This window comes from Penicilliopsis zonata (genome assembly GCF_001890105.1).
Source record: "Penicilliopsis zonata CBS 506.65 unplaced genomic scaffold ASPZOscaffold_11, whole genome shotgun sequence".
NCBI lineage: Eukaryota > Fungi > Ascomycota > Eurotiomycetes > Eurotiales > Aspergillaceae > Penicilliopsis > Penicilliopsis zonata.
The window spans coordinates 644,459-662,350 of NW_019208920.1; the positions used below are offsets into that span (position 1 = coordinate 644,459).

Below are 17,892 nucleotides of genomic sequence, written 5' to 3' on the forward strand. Positions count from 1 at the left end.
CCAAGGCGGGGTAAATCACAACAATTTCGATGGAGGTAAGAGCAGTTATTAGTTAAATGGATATGTAGCAAGTAGAGGTACCACGGGTAATTATAGTTAACCACATACAGGTCCCAGATGGTAGGAACAGGTTATAAAGTTCGAATGCCCAAAAAGTCCGATGGAAAGAAAAGGGGTCATCGACGTCGGCAACTTTGGCTCCAAGACTCAATAAAGGGAAAAAATTACCTTACAGATTGACTAGATCTACTACGTCATCGATCTGCCCTCACATAACTTCTAGATACCTGATCGGCAACAGTAACACAAAGTCTCACAAGCCCATGGCATGCCGTTTATCATGATCGATCTCTTGGATATCATCGGATCGTCCTAGCGGTAAGAGGGTTGAACCTGTAACAGACTGTTCTGATCCGGCAGTGAAAGGATCGAGAAAATAACAATAGCAAGGCGCCATTTCTTCCGTTGGAACCTATGACCATATACGTAGCTAATGAAGGAATCGTATGATTTCAGTTACGGACGGAGGTTCCGTCTAAGATAACCTGGTATAGCTTATGGTTTTATTAATAGTAGACAGTACTAATCGAAATACTAACATGCTAACTCAATCATTCATTTTTGCTACTTCCCGTGTCATCATGATCTTCAATCGTCATATCAACCGTCTATCAAACGCCCCGTCCATCTAAGATGAAATAGTAAAAAAAAAAAAGAAACAAGGATAAAATGGAACGAACAGGATAATGTGCAGGGAGACATTAGAGGGATATAATCATTGCAGCGTCCAGCACTGGCAGGAGGAGAGAGGCGAACTAGAGGAGAGACAACCCGAGGCTAAGCTACGAGGTTAACCTCGTGCGCGAGCTTGAACGAGACGTAACCTGCGGTCCTCGTCGTCAGATAAACGCGAAGGACGAGAGTGAGAGGAATGGAGGGAATGCACCTCTAGAGCCGACAGATGAGGGGTCGAGCGGCCGCTGCTGCGTAGATGGACCTGCTGCGGGGACTGCGGGGTCGGGAGCGTGAGGATATCGCTGGCCATGACGGCGTTGTAGTCCGGGAGCCCCGTGTCGCAGGGGCGCACGCTTGAACGCATCGCGGTCGAGTAGCTGGGTACCCGACTCAGAGTCTCGACCTCGGCGTACTGGGGGTGGTAGGGGGTCGCCATGCCCGAGGCGATCTGTTCGTGGTCCACCATCTCGTCGGACGGGCGCCGCGACAGCTCCGGGCTCGTCGGGCTGTGCTGCGAGACAGGGCTCGACGGCGAGTTGATGCTGAAATAGTCGGGTGGCACATTCAGGCGCCGGGTCCCGCTGTCCGTCCCGTCAGCGCCGTGGTTGCTGGTGTCCGGCGGCGGCGGCGGCGGCGGGTGTTGGTCGGTGTGGCGGCTGACCCCGTTCGCGTGCAGGTGAGACAGGCGGCTGTGCAGCGCGGACGCAGACAGGTTGGTCAGGGCGTTCATCGAGGCCAGGTTCTCGGACGAGATGTTGCGGCTCAGGGCGCCAAAGGGCGTGCCAGACCCGCTGACAGGGCCAGGGGTACGGTACCCGTTGGGATCCATGCCGCTGTAGAGCTGGTCGAATTGGTGCTCGCTGTACATGGGGGGCGCTTGCTGAGCCATGTCGTCTGCCGCTCGCTGCGCTGACTGGGGTGTCTGGTCCACCAAGTGGTTGTTGTCATCGATAGCCATATTAGGGGAGATAAAAATAGACACGGGAAGAGTTGCACGAAGCTAATACGTCAGCGCGTCATTTCAGAGAGAGAGAGAAAGAGGAAGAGAGAGAGAGAGATGGTTTTTGGTTCTTACCTCGCTGACGTGTCCGTCCGGGTTGTGAAGCTGGATACGAAACTTGAGCTTGTGGCGGACCTTGATGCCCTTGGTGTCGGCATCTTGCAGACAGCGGGTCAAGGTCTTGGGGAGATCGAGGTAGCGCGAGAACTGGTAGCCCTCGGCCTCCTCGTCGAGGATCTCTAGATTGGCATCTAGATCCAATTCGTGCTCGTCGTTCAGAATGGTTCTCGTCACCTTGTAGGTATTACGGATGGAGTCCGGGTCCTCTGGGTTTAGCGTCAAGTCGTGGCTCTCGATCAGTTGCGAAATGATCTGGCCAATCCGGAGGTTCTTCAGAAGAGGGACCAACTTGAAGTCGACACGGACACTGGTGCCGAAAATGACAGCCTTGGTGGGGGTACTGATAGAATACTCGATCTTGTTGGGCCAGATATTTTCCACAGACTAATATAGGGTGAGCAGGAGACAAAGGGGGGGGGAAGTAAGAAGAGAAGGTAATAATTACCATCGCGTGAGATAATTCCAGCGCACTCGGATCCAAAGTACGAATGATGCGTAGCGGTTTTCGAACGATGATGTCCTTGGCGTACTTTCTGCCGATCTCGGCCTTGAAGCGGTATGTGATCCACGTCTCATGCAGCCCCTCGATACTCTCCGGCAACGACCCCTCCAAGATGACATCAAAGGGGAATTCGTAGTTTTCCGCCGGCAGAGTCTCTGTTTTCCCCTTGCCCGCATCCCTGAAAGTCCATGTTTTCTCGTAGAAGGCCCGCTCGCGCCATGATTTCCTGCCGCCGGCGGTCGATGTCGACGGAAGATGCCAGCTAAAATAATAATAATAAAAAAGATTAGCCCAAAGATTTTGGGTTTGATGATTCGAATTGTGGTTAGGTAGACTCACCACACACGCGACATGCCGGTCAAATGTAACTTGAGGTGTTTGACGTGCAGGGGTTCTGTTAGACAGAGCACGAGGGTACCTTTCAGATGCGCGCTGGCAGCTTCATGTTCGGTTCCACGAAAGACAATGTAATCTTCATCGAGACTAAAAGAAAAACACACAATTCAGAAATTAGAAGCTGCAGGTCACACGATAACACAGTGTGCACTGTGCAGCGATCTGCAAGAGCATACCGGATATCAAAGTATTTGGCATGGCTGGCGCCTCCGCTGCCGGTAAGAAAGCTGAGGGCCATGGTGTTGAAAGCAGGCACCGCTGTCAGGGACAAGACGGCACGTCAAGACTGTAAGATGGAAAGGTAATAATGGGAGGGAGAAGGGAGCAGAGGGAAATGAAAAAGGAAAAGAGAAAAGAAGAGATATGACACAGAGTCGGCGATCTGCCGGACAAGAGCTGGTTCCACCGAGGGATCCGGTGGGGAGCAGCCGTTTCCGTCAGAGTCTGCAGTGGCGAGGCGAGAATAATAATAATAACGATAATAAGAATAATAATAATTCGAACAGAACCTGATCCTGGTTTATTTTGGCGAAAAGTAACTTTTGTAATCCTGGATTTCCTAGAGATGAGGTATTTTAATTGGTATACTGCAGTAGGTACTATCAGCCACCACTCGGTTCTTTACTATCAATCCTGAGTCAAGTATTTTTCCTCATGGGTGCCAATGACGGTGCGACGCGATGATGTGATAGATAGTGACTAAGCAGGTAGGTACTGAGGTACTTAACCTACATAACTAACTACCTTACTGAGTGACTAGGTACCTCATACTGTTCATTCACTCAGTTAGTATTATTTACAGTACTACTTGTGCTATCAGTTGTCTGATCTAACTATTCACCCGGAGCTGACCGAGTCTCTGAAATTGGTTAGTTGACTGGGAAGTAACTACGGTAGTTGAGGTACCCATGGGCCATTACTATGCATAGCAACTGGAGTGCTGGCGGAGCTACCGAGAACCCTACTGATCGACTCAGGGCTATTGACTCGAGCGATTTGATTGTTATTGGTGAATCGACCTTTGAGTCTGATACACTGTACTACAGAAGCAAGATAATAATGATCTAGACTGATCGCTATCATGCCCCACCATATTAGGTACCTAGGTATCTACAGGTAGTAGAAGTATTCTACCTTCAGAGTACCTAGGTACTAAGGCACCGGTATAAGTACTGTAGTTAAACACTAGTTAGTTACCTGATAAATACTAACATATTACTACCTAGGTACTTAGTTTATACCCGATTGCGTGCTATTCTTCTTCGAAAGAAATTCGAAGACGTGTCAGATAAGCTGAGATAACCTGTTAATATTAGAATCGCGCAATTCCATCATATTTGACGTGGCCTGATAGGGACGGCGTGCCACCACTGATCGACAAGCCAGGCCAATCACTCGTGAATTACCGGGCACGCAGTGGAGATCCTACGTATGATTTAGTAATACCTCGAGCTCAGGTACCTTAGGTACCTAACCAGGTAACCACCTACTCCGTACCTAGATTCAAGTTTAGTACCTAGGTAACTGTACCTAGGTAAATTACAAATACAGGTATACCACCTTACCAGAGTATGATCGGCATCCTGATCGGAGGTTCACAATCCTCGGGGACTCGGTCGGATATAACATGACTGTGGTCTGAGCAGTGAAGAAGATCATATCAGATGATGTCTGGGACAGAGAAATTCCAGCACAAGTAGCGGTTATCTATCTGTATATTCCAGGTATGAAGACAACCCCTGTACCGACAGAAACAACCGTGAGTTTCATAGAGTAAGTAGCTCCTACTAACTAATAACGATACCGAAGTCGGGCACTTCCGGGTCGGGCGCTCACCGGGACGGAATCCCGAAGACGACCGAGGGATCCCGATAGTTAACCGGTTTCCAGGGGAAAAGAGAGTTGGGATAAGCATGAACCCAAGATTTCCTTCACCCAAGCTCGATCTAGAACTGCCGTCTTGTCCAGATCCATGGAAAAATTCAATCCGGCAGTCGGCCGGGCTCGTCCCGAGATGTCTCGATGCCGGTTCTAGACTATTTAGTACAAGCACGGAATATTCTCGGTATTATTCTGCTGATCGGATAATTGAATGCCAATCAAAATTAGACAACCAGCTATGCATGACCAAGTAACTACATAGGTACTAAATGCCTAGTTAATTTTCTAGTATTTCCTACCACTACATATCTACCTAGATATCTAAGGTAGTAGGTACAGTATCCACCGACTCACCGGGTCACCGAGGTTTAAAAGGTTATGATATCAACATGCTTAATCATAGCTTTGCTTGCAAGTGCTCTAAATCAAAAAGACAATACATGCTACCAAGTCTCATACCACCACGGTGATTATAATATACCAGCTACCTTATATTTAGGCTATTAACATTATGCACGTCCAGCATGCACTCACTACCTTATACACCGCAATGACGCCAGCAGTCACCTCATCAACGGCAAACCCAGGATCCCATACCCCGTCCACGTTGAGTCCTCACACGAGCAGAGACTAGATACTACGGTAGGTACGTAGTAACTACTCTGTATTGCACTAGAAAATCCACCCCAGAACAAGCCATCCCCCAACCCCAACGCCCACCACAATCCCCGCAACCTTCAACACCGCAACGGTATCGCCCTGTCTCGCCATCCGCGTTAACCGGTTCGCGCTTCCTTTCAGATTCGTTCCTAGTGACGAAAACACCTCGCTCTGCTTCTGTCAGCTTCGCCCTTTTCACATATAGGTATAGGTATAGGTATAGAGTGGAAGAGGTACCGTCTCGTCAACGTTACGCGAGTTCGAATTGTCGTAGATGTCAATCGTCACAGACTTCAAGGCCGAGACTTTGCTGGAAAGGGAATTCAGGAGGGCATTGTTTTGTCTTTGTCAGCTGTTAGCTTTCGTCTTCCACCTGCTGTCTCTTCCATCTGCTGACTTACTGTTCTCGCTCGTAAGCGTCGCTCATTTTGATATTTTTCTTAGACGATCACCACCGGTAGATTATAAACAAGAAAAAGGAATCCTCTCGTTCGTTCGTTAGATCCAGGATAGGGTGGCGGTGTGGTATATTAACAGTGTTACTCTTCTGAGGCCAAACCCTGGAGAGGCGATGATGTCGGAGTCGGATCTAGTGTCACGTGATACACTAGTATCATCGATTCATTGTCAGCTTCATTTACTGCATTATTGATGCTCGCGTCCATATCCCTACAGATAGCCTCTACCTTTCTGATTTAAGGTTACTATTGTACTAGTCATATCATTAGATTATGATTAAAGTAATTTTTCATAATCAAACCCCTGCGCTATGCGATATAAACAAACTAATAGCACTCTTTGCACCCCCCGAGGCACCTCCTATAATGATGCGTATAAGCACTCCACCCGACCTCTCCTTCCCCCGGGCATGAATCTGAGAATATGGTTAATTTGATAATCAGAAAGAAAGATTTTTTTTAGACAGCCAATGTTGGAGTAGACAGTGCACACAACCAAAGGGTATATCCTCTTCACCACATGTCGTCGTCATCGTCATCGTCGAGCTGGATGTCGTCTCCAAAGGATGAATGTCCGTACTGGTCCTGGTGGCCCGGTCCGTACGAATGCCCATTCTCGTAGTTGTGTTTGCTGCTCCTCGACTGCGGCCGGTAAGGATCATCCTGGTCGTATTCATATTGCCCGTCCTCGTACGACTCGCCGTACTGCTCTTGAGACTGATTTATGTATTAGTCTCTAGACAGGCAACATGGAAGGAAAGTGGGAATCAGGGGCGGCAACTCACTTCTTGGTATCGTTGATACTGGAGATACTCCTCCGGTTGATCTCTCGACTTGGGCTGCCGTTTATTCGATGACGACGAGGCCGCCATCATCTGCGGCTGCATCTGTTGCACCTTCGCCAGGTACGAGTACATGAAATTGCTAAGCAAGACCTGTGAATGCAGCGCGCGCCGCGGGTTGGCTAGCTTGATGTGTGCCATCCGATAGATGGCTCGTTCCTCGAGGATGGAGAAACGAGTCCAGGGATAATCGATGTCCGGCCGAAGCTCCCGCACCGGCGGATCGGGGGACAGGTTCCGCGACGAGTTTTTGCGGTGGTGGCTTTCACCATTGTGCTTCTTCCGCCCACCGCCGAAGATAGAGGAGAATAGTCCAGACTCCTTCTCCTTCTTCGCCTCGCCTGACGCCCGGCGTGCGTTGTCCTTGCGCCGCTCTTCCTCCAACTTGGGGTCGAGACGGTCCATCACCGGACTTTCGCGGCCCCGCTGGCCGCTGCCATCGATGGATGGTTGGAGGGCATCCAAGCGGGTGCCGTCGTGCACCTTGTCCATCGCTTTCGACTTGGTTTTGCGTGACTCGCCATCCCTATCCCTCTTCCGTTCTTTTTCCTTCTCCCTTTCTTTTTCCTTTTCCTCGGTACCTAGCAGCCAGTGCCAGCTCGACTTGCGACCAGTTCCATCTGCCTCTTTTTTATCCTTCTGTTTCCGGCTTTCGGATCTCTTTTCTTCCACGGCCGTCGGGATAAATGAGAGACTGTCTGTGCGGGTTGTATTTCCCGGCAGCGCTTGAGGGTTGCCCGCAAGATCGTGTAACGTTGTCACAGTCTCCTTGCCCGGCAGCCGAGAATGGTTGTGGACCCGTTTCGAAGCAGCACTCGATTCGTTCGGTCGGGAGGATGGTGTAGGGTCGTTGTAGGCAGATTCACGGTCTGATATCAGGTTTGCGGGGCTGGCGGCCCGGGGTGGTTCCGAGGGTGGAGGGGTTTCGATAACTTCGGGAATTTTTTGTTCGACCGGGGGGATGTTCAGCGTCGAGCGACCGTTGGAGCTAATGCGGGAATGCCATTGTCGTGATGCGCCGGTAGTCGTCTGAGGGTTCGTCGTTGTCGTCGTCTCGGCTGGATCTGACTTGCCTGGGTCGTAGGATGAACTGGGTGCTGTACTGGAAGCGTAGGCCGTGCGAGGGGGCGATCGAACAGAAAAGGAATTCTTATTCTTGTAGCTGCTGGGGCTCGGGGTGGGGTCGGTCGAGACACGGGTCAGGCCTAGGATCGGAGGGTCGTCAGACGAGAGAATGGCGCTGGTGACCGCCGCGGCCGGATCATTGGTTTCTGACGTGCGGCCTAGGCGTTTCGAATAAGGAGCCTTCTCGCCCTTCTTAGTGCTGCCTTTGCGATACTGGGTGCGGGTGGACCGTCGTAGACTGTTGCCGGTAGGGGCAGGTGGCAGGATCGGCTTGTCCTCGTCAGCGGACACACCCATGGCCTTGATACCCTGTAGCAGTGAGGCGGCATCTCGGTTTAGTTGCTTAGAGTCGTCGACTAGAGTCTCGATATCGTGGAGGTTCGGGCTTAACTGGCTGCGGGCGGATTGCGAGCGTTTCCGCTCCAAACGCTCGGCGCCGTCCGTGTAGCCGTTTGGGCCATCGATCTGCCGGGAGAGCATCGATTTCTTCCGCCGGAGACCACTTTCCGAAGTCTGACGGTCGGGACCTAGCGAGGAGCCCAGCGAGGAGAAATCACCCGATCTGCGTTTGATCTGCTCGGTCTTGCTCTCGAGAAAGGACTTGAATTCCTTCGGGGCTAGCTCGGGATGCAAGCGCGCGGGCACCCAAAAGAGCCGCGAGGCATCATTTTCATCTGCGGACGGGGAAGAAGGGACGGAGAAGTTGGGGCCAAAGGAGGGGAGGTCCGGATCGCCAGCAGCGGCCACGTCCATGGACATCCGGCGGATGGCGGCCAGGTTGCTAAGTTCCTGTGCAACAGCGGCGGGATCGGACTCATAATCGATATCGTTGAGGGGGAACGACGCAGTCGCGGTCTCGGAGGGGGGATGGCGGGGACTGTTGCCACCGCTGGTAGTGCCATGATTGTTATTACTGTTGTTGTTGTTGCTGCTGCTGCTGCTCTCGCGAGGCGGCCGTCCGTATCCATTCACCTGCGACTGACGCGGACTCTCTGCATAACCTGTTGGGGTGACGGTTGAAATGGAATCGGACAGCGGGGAGGAGATATAGCTCAGGCGGCGGGCATCGTAGTCGTCGTCGTACATGTGGCCGATGGCCTCGGTGACATGATGACTCGGGTCGCTGATGGACAGCTGAGGTCCATGGCCTCTCCGCGACGCATATCCTCCGCCGGCCTCGGAATGGGTCGTTGTCGCCTGTTCATTTGGATTGAAATCGATGAGAATGAAGTTCTTTCCTTTCTAGTGCTCCCGTTTCCACGGGTCGGTCTCGGGAGGGGAGAGAGACGAGGGGAGGGGGCGAAACTCAGGGTGCAACAATGGACATACCTGCATGGAAACCGCTTCACAGCCGAGCGTGAAAGACAGACCCGATAACTCCTAAGAGCAAAGGGGGACAAACAACGGGGCCTTAATGTAGCACGGGGGCCGACAACACGCGAGGCAAAAGGGTCATCGAAGCGGGGGCAACGAAAGGGACATCCACGGGGAAGACACGGAGGCTCAACATCCGGCTGTGTATATAGTCCAAGGCAGGGGAAATGAAGATAAAGAAAATCGAAAAAAACAGAAAAAAAAAAGATGATGAAAGGGTCGACCCAGTCGACGTTTCAGTGGTGATGTCTGGTTGGGTGGATTTCCCCTCGGTGGTGGGCAGCGGAAAAGGAGGAGGTTTAGCCTGGAGCGTCGTCAAGAGATCCTTAGGCGGCATGCGCAGGTGCCACCACCACCACCACCACCCAGTCGGCTGGGGAAGAGGATGATCGGGGGATCTGGGCACTGGACCCGAGACTAATCAGACGTTCGCAACAGGGTATCTAGACGTGTCTATTCGAGTGTTTGCGTGGCCCGCTTTGAGTCAGTCTTATGTTCAGGTAACTTAGGTAGGTACCTTACCTTACTACGAAGTAAGCAACAACCTAAGGTACCTAAGGTTAAGGTACCTAACTATACCCACCAAGAGACTCGAGCTTCGGGTCACGAGACTCACCTAGGCTTCACCTCCTTCTCAACTTCGACTTTCTTTCCTCCAACCTTACGTCGAAGCAGATACAATCACAGTACCTACTGCCTGCCTTTTACTGCTCTCGGTCCATCCAACGAGTCAACAGGCAGCGATCTCTGCCCAGACTGACGTAAGATCTCTAGGGCTCTTTCTTCCATTCCGCACGAACACAGACTACTCGCACCCAACCTCATCCCTACCAGCTAGGAATTCTGGCTGTCGATCGCGTCTCGCTGGCTTCTGTGCGCGGCAGGCAAGGGCAGCCGTTCAGACTGCAACATGGCGTATCTTCCGTTCTCACCGCCAGTCAACAAACAGTGTTGGTACTCCATACTCTGTTCCTATAGACTGGCTACAACCTCATTATCGATTGAATAATAGTGAAGAAGAAGAAAAGAAAACAAAATGATACCAGAGGGAATGACGCGTTTATTCTTGCTGCATAGTTCGATTAAATTATGACAGCATCTGCTCAACTATCTATTGTTCAACCACCAGAGGCAATGTCTACACTGAGTTTCGTTGGATCATGGGACTCATCCACAGAAGGGAGCTGGAATGCTGCGAGAGTTAACAAGGGATAGGGCTTTATTCGGGCCCTTGTCATTGTTTCACCTTGACATCGATCTACATATAACTATGCTCCAAAGTTAATTCATATAGTACGTAGTAGCATCAGAATAAAATAAAAACAAAAGAAAAGGAAAAAAGAAAAAGAAAATACTGAAGACTATGCGGCCATCATCATATAAAACAAGGAATCAGTCAATCGTAAGGGAAATCAACGCCACGCTGTCAAGCAACAACGTTCAAGGAAGCAAGCATCAGGGTACGTGTAACATCTCACAAGGCGTCAACGTAGTTACTGCAAGAGGTTTATTAGCAAAGACTCGTATTTATCGGTTTGATGAAGGGTCATGAGGGAAAGAAAGGGGGGGAAAATATAAGAGCCTACCTAGGGAAAATCCCCACCCGGTCACCAATCCGCCCCGTCCACCAGTCCTCCGACTTGTCCGTGCGCTTGATGATGGTGATCACGTCTCCCTTCTTGAAGCCGAGGTCGCCGTCCTGGTCGGCGTCGAAGGTGTACAGAGCAATCGCCTGGTTCTTCTGCGGTGGCGGCGGAGCTGGACGGAATGCGGGCTTGGGCGCTGTCGGCCGACTGGGCTTCCTGTCCGAGTAGGTGTAGTCGTCGTTGTCGTGGGGCATGGTGTTGCTGCGCGTGCGGTTGTACGAGTCAAAGGTGTCCATCCGGTTGGTCCGCGTCGTCGACGACCGGTTCAACATCCCCGCGCCGCCGCTAGGACGGTCATAGGTATCGTCCGCCCACGTGTTGGTCCGGCGACGGCCAAAGTCGTCGTCCAGATTGGTGCGGCTGCCATACGAAGCACGTCCGCCACTGCGTTCTCCTTCCCTATAAGCGTCACCCCGACGGCCCTCCCAGACGACATCATCGCGGCTGTCGCTGTAGATAGGGATATCATTGTACATGCCGCCGCCGCCGCCAGAGCCAGAGCCAGAGCCATACCTGCGGCCGGAGAAGACGCTCGAGTTGAGAATCTGCATCAAAGGATCCGCCGCAGGAGGGGGGCGGATGGAACCGCTGAGCAACTGGCTCGCCGAGACACGGCTGTTGTACAGCTTCTCGTTGGCGTCCTTGCGTTCGACAAGCATGCTGCCCTCCAGACTCACGCCGGCAAACAGACCCTTGGTCTTGGAGTAGGAGAAGACAGCCGCCACGCCCTTGGTGCTCGCCGCGCCCGCTGCCTCGGCGTTCCTTCCCACGGGCCCCGCCGCGATCGAGACGTTGCCGCCCAGCGTCAGGGTGCCGGCCTGAGAGAACGTCCGCACCGCCGCCGCGTCGTTCAAGATAAACACAAAATCCGTCAACTCGAACCCGATCTGTCCTCCCAGCCCAGCCCCTGCGGTCGCAATCGCCGACGGTGCCGACCACGTCCCATCGGCCAGCCGAGCCACCACGACCCCAGACCCAAACCGCGCGGAGCCCAGGAATCCAGCCTTGAGCACGGTAAGAATGGCAAGTCCCTACAACAAAAGAAGAACGAAAAAATATATATCAGCTACCTTCTTTACCTCCAGAGGACACCCGTTCCATCACAACCACACAACGATTTACACACCTTGGCTCCCTCCAGAATCTCGGGTGGAATGATCTTATCCGGCCCAAAGGCTTGTCGCGGATCAACGAACGAGGCAAGAATCTTTCCCGCCTTCTTGCACTCGCCTGTACACACATAAATACTAATGTCAGCTTCTCGCCGCGGGCGCGGGGGGAAAGGGGGGGGGGGAGGGAAACAGGGTCTTGAGGCCCAGATCGGCCCACGTACTGCTCAGCGACGAGGGGAGCGGATTCCGTATCCCAAGAGGCATATTGCCGTCTTCTCTATGTCACAATTACAACAACAAACGTAGGTTTCACTCGATTAAGAGGGCAAAGAGGTCGAACTGGCGATGAGGCTGGTCTTCAAGTGAGGTCGTAGTGTTGCACGCGCGGGGGCGGCGGATGTGGGCCTCGGGTAGGGCGATTGAGACAATCAGCAGAACAGTAGAGGGTATCAGGGAAATGATCAATAAAAGCCCTTTCTATCTAGAGATGACTCGTAGCCAGTGCCAGGGGATCGCTTTGAGAATAAGGGTTGCGTTTAGTGCCTGCTCGGTTGGTGATGACGGACGTTCCATCGCTTCAAAGTGGCCGAAGCTATCGGGTCCGTCGGAGTTTACAGTCATCTCTTACACCGTATCTTGATTCGAAGGGGAGAGAAGGCAATGAGTAGCGGTGGTATTTAATCTCTATTATTTCGTTACTACCAGGATTGTTCCAGAATCCTATCGATATCTCCAGAGTCAAGCTGCCCTCTGCACAGCGTACGTACCTGGGTAGTCGCCCTCTCCTGTAAGGATCGGCTAGACATTATTCCGTCATATCCTCAGCGTCACTGTTTTAAGTGTTTACCTTTCACTGTTCAGCGTTCTTTCTTCTGCCTGCACGTCGAAGCAACGAGTTTCCAGGATGATTTGATGCCAACAAGCTCACAATGGCCACAGGTATGCATGTGCTGGAAAATTATTACAGGTCGGGGGGTCTCATTGACGGGAACAGTGCGAATCTGCGTCTGCGGTGACGAAGGGACAGGCAAGTCCAGCCTGATCACCTCGCTCGTCAAGGGCGTCTTTGTGACGAACAAGATCCAGCCCATTCTGCCTCAGATCACGATCCCGCCGACGATCGGGACGCCAGAGAATGTGACGACAACGACGGTGGTGGACACGTCGGCGCTGCCGCAGGAGCGCAGCAACCTGGCCCGTGAGATCCGCCGGGCGAACGTTATCCTGCTGGTGTATTCGGACCACTACAGCTATGAGCGGGTAGCGTTGTTTTGGCTGCCGCATTTCCGGTCTCTGGGCGTCAACGTGCCCGTCGTACTGTGTGCCAACAAGGCTGATCTGGCCGCCGAGCACAGTGAGGCCCAGGTCATTGAGGAGGAGATGCTGCCCGTCATGGCCGAGTTCAAGGAGATTGACTCGTGCATCCGGGCGAGTGCCCGCGAACACCGAAATGTCAACGAGGCGTTTTTCCTCTGTCAGAAGGCCGTCACGCACCCGATCGCGCCGCTGTTTGATGCCAAGGAGTTCGCCCTGAAGCCCGCCGCCGTCGCCGCCCTGCAACGCATCTTCTATCTGTGCGACAAAGACCGCGACGGATACCTGTGTGACCGCGAGGTGGAGGATTTCCAGATGCGCTGCTTCGGCAAGCCGCTGAGCGCGGAGGACCTCACCCACATCAAGGAGACCATCCAGAAGACCCTGCCAGAGTCTGTAACCGCATCGGGGATCGACTGCCCTGGCTTCCTCCATCTGAACAAGCTGTATGCGGAAAAGGGCCGCCACGAGACCGTCTGGATCATCCTCCGGGCTTTCCAATACACGGACAACCTCTCCCTGCAAGAAAACTTCCTCCATCCGCGGTTCGAGGTGCCGCCCTTCGCCTCAGCGGAGCTGTCGCCGGAGGGGTACCGGTTCTTCGTCAATTTGTTCTTGTTGTCGGACAAGGACAACGATGGTGGCTTGAACGACGCCGAACTAGCGTCGCTCTTCGCCCCGACCCCCGGTCTGCCGGCCTCCTGGACGGACGGCTCGTTCCCCTCATCCACAGTCCGCAACGAGGCGGGCCATGTCACGCTGCAGGGCTGGCTCGCGCAGTGGAGCATGACGACCTTCACGTCGCCCAAGACGACTCTTGAGTACCTTGCCTATCTGGGGTTCGAGCCCTCGGATCGCAGCAACCCGTCGACCACAGCCGCACTGAAAGTCACCCGGCCCCGAAAACGACGGCGGCGGCCGGGGCGAGTAGGCCGCAACGTGGTGCTGTGCCATGTAGTCGGGGCGCCCGGGTCTGGAAAGTCGGCGCTGCTGGATGCGTTCCTGTCGCGCGGGTTCACAGGCACGTACCACCCGACGATCCAGCCTCGGACTGCGGTCAACACCGTGGAATTACCAGGCGGGAAGCAATGCTACCTGATTCTCGATGAGCTGGGCGAGCTGGAACCTGCGATCCTGGAGAACGAGACCAAGCTGCTGGACCAGTGCGATGTGATCGCCTACACGTATGACTCGTCCGACCCGGACTCGTTCGCATACATCCCCACGCTGCGAGCCAAGTACCCGCATCTCGAGGAGTTGCCGAGCGTCTTTATCGCGCTCAAGGCCGACCTTGACCGCACGACACAGCGTGCCGAGCATCAGCCGCACGAATACACCGCGCGCCTCAACATTCCCTCCCCGCCGCTCCACGTCAGCGTCACCTGGACCTCCATCCAGGAGCTGTTTGTGCACATCGCCGAGGCCGCCATGGAGCCCAGCTCCACCTTCCCGCGCACCGAAGAGGACGTCCAGGGCAAGTGGATGGCCTGGGGCATCGCTCTCGGCGCCGTCGTCTGCGCCAGTGCCGCGGCTGTCATGATCTGGCGCCGGGTGAGCACCAGCAGCGGCTGATTAGTACCTATGTAGTATAGATGTAATGATACCCTGAAAAATATACATTTAATGGCTCCCTGTGATCAACTACACTCGCTATATATCTACCTCGTACCTTTGTCTCATAACTAATTATTAATTAATGTTCCAGCTGAACCCTGTTTACCATGTGGAATTGCCTCCGCACTCACGAACCTCCCCAGACCGTTATTGGACAAGGCCTCCCCCGCCGCGCACGCGAGAAATGGACGACCCCAGACTTCTCCTCCTCCATCCATTTCTGTTGGTTTCTTCTGTCCATATTTCTTCGTTTCCATTCAAACCTACCGTCTAGCCATCATCTCGAACAGATTCCTGGCCATTTTCTTTCATTTCTTTTCGCGTTTGGGTTTTAATTTCACTCAATCCCCCTCTTGGTCCAGGCTGAAGATAGAACGTCGATCGCCCCGTCGCTGTCGGCGCCCACCCATCTCCTCATCGCCACAGGCTGCGAAGAGCGATCGATTTGATCGACGACGAGTCCCGGCGATTCTGTTTAGATCTCCGGTGATATCGGCTTGATCTCGTCGCTGTTCTGGGCTATAGGGTGCTCTTCTCGATCGAGGGATTCCCTCCTCCGGCCGCCCCGGGATCTTCTTCCACCCATCGACTTATCGCTGAACTGCTGCTGAACATAATATATTCATCTATATACCGAGATATTCGAGATATTATATATATGATATTGAAAGCTCTTGCGTTAACTCGTGTCATTATCTTCGCCATCGATCGAGTGCTCTATACCTTCTCACTTAACTACCTGATAGTTACCACTAAGCAATCATGTTGTAAGCTTGCTTATCTCTTTCTCCAATTCTCCACCGCTCGCTTTGGTGGCTTTGAAAAACAATTTTTGCCCTTCAGCACGCCATTGTTCGATAAAGTGCTGACTCGATTCTTTTCTTTTCTTAATTTCCCAGCGTCCTTCCGCCGCCGCCGCCGCGATACTCTGTCCCGATCGCCTATGCGGCAGGGGCAGCAAACGGCATGGCCGTCCCGATGATTGAGACCAACAACATCATCAGTCACCCTGAGGGGGGCTGTCCGTTACAGGCGGGCGAGGGTGTGTACCAAGAACAGCGAAAAAAGATATCTGTCTAATAGTGTGGTGTTTTTTTTTTTTTTCTAAACAGGAACGTACCGTCTGAAAGATAACCTCCACCTGGCGACTCCTCCCCCTCATCCGTCCGAGGCGCCGATCCTCAGTCCAAATCCGCTCGCAACGGTTCCGCAACCTCCTACCTCCGGCGTGAAGTTGTCGCTGGTCAGCGTCGGGCAGTGGGGGAAACCGCCGACATTTCTGACGGTGAGGGAGGCCACAACTTTCGGGGAGGGGAACCCGGCGCTGGCCGCACCCGTCACCAAGGATCCGCTCAAGCGTCGCAAGCCGAAGAGCAACATCATCAAGAGCAGCTCGTCGTTTGTCTCGCGCGTCATCACCAACGAGTTGTCGACGAAGCGACTCAATGACCGGAACCCGGATGGCGTCTTTGCCTTTGCCAACATCAACCGGGCCTTCCAGTGGCTGGACCTGAGCTCCAAACAGAAGGAGGACCAGCTGGCCAAGATCCTATTCACCAAGGCACACATGCTCTGCCACGACATCAACGAGGTCACCAAGTCCTCAAGCCACATCGATATTGTCATGGGCTCTTCTGCTGGTGACATCATCTGGTACGAGCCCATGTCGCAGAAGTACACGCGCATCAACAAGAACGGCGTCATCAGCGACTCGCCTGTCACCCATATCAAATGGCTCCCCGGTTCCGAAACAATGTTCATGGCTGCCCATGCCAATGGCCAGTTGGTCGTCTACGACAAGGAAAAGGAAGATGCCCTCTTCACCCCGGAGACGGCTCACAATGGCTCCGACGAGACTGACGGCGTACACAAGGCCGCCGCCGCCGCCGCCGCCGCCGCCGCCACCGCTGGCCGTCTGCCCCTGCAGATCCTCAAGTCGGTCAACTCGCGCAACCAGCGCACCAACCCCGTCTCGCTATGGAAGCTGGCCAACCAGAAGATCTACCAGTTTGCGTTTTCCCCGGACCAGCGTCATTTGGCCGTCGTCCTGGAGGACGGAACATTGCGCGTGATGGACTACCTAAAGGAAGAGTATGTTTTTTTTTTTTTTTTTCTTTCATTCCCAATTTACTCCGGCTAAACATTCGATAGAATTCTTGACATCTTCCGCAGCTACTATGGCGGCCTGATCAGCGTCTGCTGGTCCCCGGACGGCAAGTACATCGTCACCGGCGGCCAGGACGACCTGGTGACAATCTGGTCGTTCCCGGAGCGCAAGATCGTCGCCCGATGCCAGGGCCACAACTCCTGGGTGGCGGCTGTCGCCTTTGATCCCTGGCGGTGTGATAACCGGACGTACCGCTTCGGCAGCGTCGGCGATGACTGCAGGCTGCTCCTTTGGGATTTCAGTGTGGGCATGCTGCATCGACCAAAGGCAGTACGTGACTATCCTATATTATCCTACCTTATCTACTTGAGACGTGGTTAACGATTTCAGCACCACCAGGTCAGCTCGCGTCACCGCAACAGCCTCGTCGGCTCGTACTCGCAGCACACCCGCGTCCGCGCCGATAGCACCGGCAATCGCATGCGGTCCGACTCAGACCGCACCGTCCCGGATGACGAGTTCGACCATATCGTCCGCCACCCCGTTGAACCGAGGGCCCGAACCGCCCTGTTACCTCCTATCATGGTAGGCACAATATCTCTATTATTTGGCCCAGCCCTTAGGATGCAGATATGCGGAGAGCGAGCCCCTACTGACTTTCAATAATGATTAGTCCAAAATTGTCGGTGAAGATCCCATCACCTGGCTCGGCTTCCAGGAAGACTGTATCATGACTTCCTCGCTGGAGGGTATGTTTCCCAGCCTTCTTTTTTTTTCTTTTTTCTCTTTTTTTCTTTCAATGTTCAAAGTTTGCTGACGTGACAGGTCACATCCGCACTTGGGACCGCCCACGCGAAGGCGTCAATGAAGACCACGATGCTGCGTCGACGAAGCTCAGCTCCAGCGCGACAGGGGGGTCTGTCCGGGCGGAATCGTCGTCATAGAACCGTCTGTCCTGAAGTACTAGGTTACTACGCAGTACCTAGTGTTTGAGTAACGGTTCGGA

General features: G+C 53.4%; 6 protein-coding genes across 6 annotated transcripts; 2 read left to right on the forward strand and 4 right to left on the reverse strand.

Annotated features, from left to right (window-relative positions):
* Positions 1 to 652: 652 nt before the first annotated feature.
* On the reverse strand, positions 653 to 3,490 carry ASPZODRAFT_134098 (hypothetical protein). The gene is made up of 5 exons (XM_022723430.1): positions 2,930 to 3,490; positions 2,697 to 2,840; positions 2,301 to 2,619; positions 1,811 to 2,239; positions 653 to 1,735 (listed from the first exon to the last, which is right to left on the reverse strand). The coding sequence occupies exons 1-5, from the start codon at positions 2,989 to 2,991 to the stop codon at positions 851 to 853; spliced, it is 1,839 nt and encodes a 612-aa protein (XP_022579952.1). The 5' UTR covers positions 2,992 to 3,490; the 3' UTR covers positions 653 to 850.
* Positions 3,491 to 5,306: 1,816 nt separating this feature from the next.
* On the reverse strand, positions 5,307 to 5,787 carry ASPZODRAFT_26793 (hypothetical protein; the record flags this gene model as incomplete). Its single annotated transcript, XM_022728062.1, has 3 exons — positions 5,696 to 5,787; positions 5,532 to 5,637; positions 5,307 to 5,465 (listed from the first exon to the last, which is right to left on the reverse strand). The coding sequence occupies exons 1-3, from the start codon at positions 5,719 to 5,721 to the stop codon at positions 5,307 to 5,309; spliced, it is 291 nt and encodes a 96-aa protein (XP_022579953.1). The 5' UTR covers positions 5,722 to 5,787.
* Positions 5,788 to 5,953: 166 nt separating this feature from the next.
* Positions 5,954 to 9,157, reverse strand: ASPZODRAFT_600365 (hypothetical protein). Its single transcript, XM_022728888.1, has 4 exons — positions 9,049 to 9,157; positions 6,538 to 8,916; positions 6,249 to 6,469; positions 5,954 to 6,168 (listed from the first exon to the last, which is right to left on the reverse strand). The coding sequence occupies exons 1-3, from the start codon at positions 9,052 to 9,054 to the stop codon at positions 6,266 to 6,268; spliced, it is 2,589 nt and encodes an 862-aa protein (XP_022579954.1). The 5' UTR covers positions 9,055 to 9,157; the 3' UTR covers positions 5,954 to 6,168; positions 6,249 to 6,265.
* Positions 9,158 to 10,675: 1,518 nt separating this feature from the next.
* On the reverse strand, positions 10,676 to 12,115 carry ASPZODRAFT_70066 (hypothetical protein; the record flags this gene model as incomplete). The annotated part of the gene is made up of 3 exons (XM_022729643.1): positions 10,676 to 11,770; positions 11,866 to 11,969; positions 12,073 to 12,115. The coding sequence occupies 3 exons, from the start codon at positions 12,113 to 12,115 to the stop codon at positions 10,676 to 10,678; spliced, it is 1,242 nt and encodes a 413-aa protein (XP_022579955.1).
* Positions 12,116 to 12,501: 386 nt separating this feature from the next.
* On the forward strand, positions 12,502 to 14,831 carry ASPZODRAFT_134102 (hypothetical protein). The gene is made up of 2 exons (XM_022723432.1): positions 12,502 to 12,790; positions 12,846 to 14,831. The coding sequence occupies exons 1-2, from the start codon at positions 12,781 to 12,783 to the stop codon at positions 14,735 to 14,737; spliced, it is 1,902 nt and encodes a 633-aa protein (XP_022579956.1). The 5' UTR covers positions 12,502 to 12,780; the 3' UTR covers positions 14,738 to 14,831.
* A 710-nt stretch (positions 14,832 to 15,541) lies between these two features.
* On the forward strand, positions 15,542 to 17,830 carry ASPZODRAFT_144077 (hypothetical protein; the record flags this gene model as incomplete). The annotated part of the gene is made up of 7 exons (XM_022724979.1): positions 15,542 to 15,546; positions 15,679 to 15,821; positions 15,892 to 16,870; positions 16,931 to 17,216; positions 17,277 to 17,471; positions 17,560 to 17,635; positions 17,712 to 17,830. 7 exons carry the CDS (start codon positions 15,542 to 15,544, stop codon positions 17,828 to 17,830), a joined length of 1,803 nt encoding a protein of 600 aa, XP_022579957.1.
* Between the last annotated feature and the right edge of the window lie 62 nt (positions 17,831 to 17,892).

What these genes read in the sequence shown, in the direction of transcription:
- ASPZODRAFT_600365 (XM_022728888.1), bottom strand. An exon ending in AGTATCAACGATACCAAGAA is followed by an intron (nt 6,470 to 6,537) that starts GTGAGTTGCCGC and finishes TACATAAATCAG; the next exon opens with TCTCAAGAGCAGTACGGCGA.
- ASPZODRAFT_134098 (XM_022723430.1), bottom strand. Translation starts at nt 2,991, where the DNA reads ATGGCCCTCAGCTTTCTTACCGGCAGCGGAGGCGCCAGCCATGCCAAA. An exon ending in GCCAAATACTTTGATATCCG is followed by an intron (nt 2,841 to 2,929) that starts GTATGCTCTTGC and finishes TTTTTCTTTTAG; the next exon opens with TCTCGATGAAGATTACATTG. An exon ending in ACCGGCATGTCGCGTGTGTG is followed by an intron (nt 2,620 to 2,696) that starts GTGAGTCTACCT and finishes TTATTATTTTAG; the next exon opens with CTGGCATCTTCCGTCGACAT.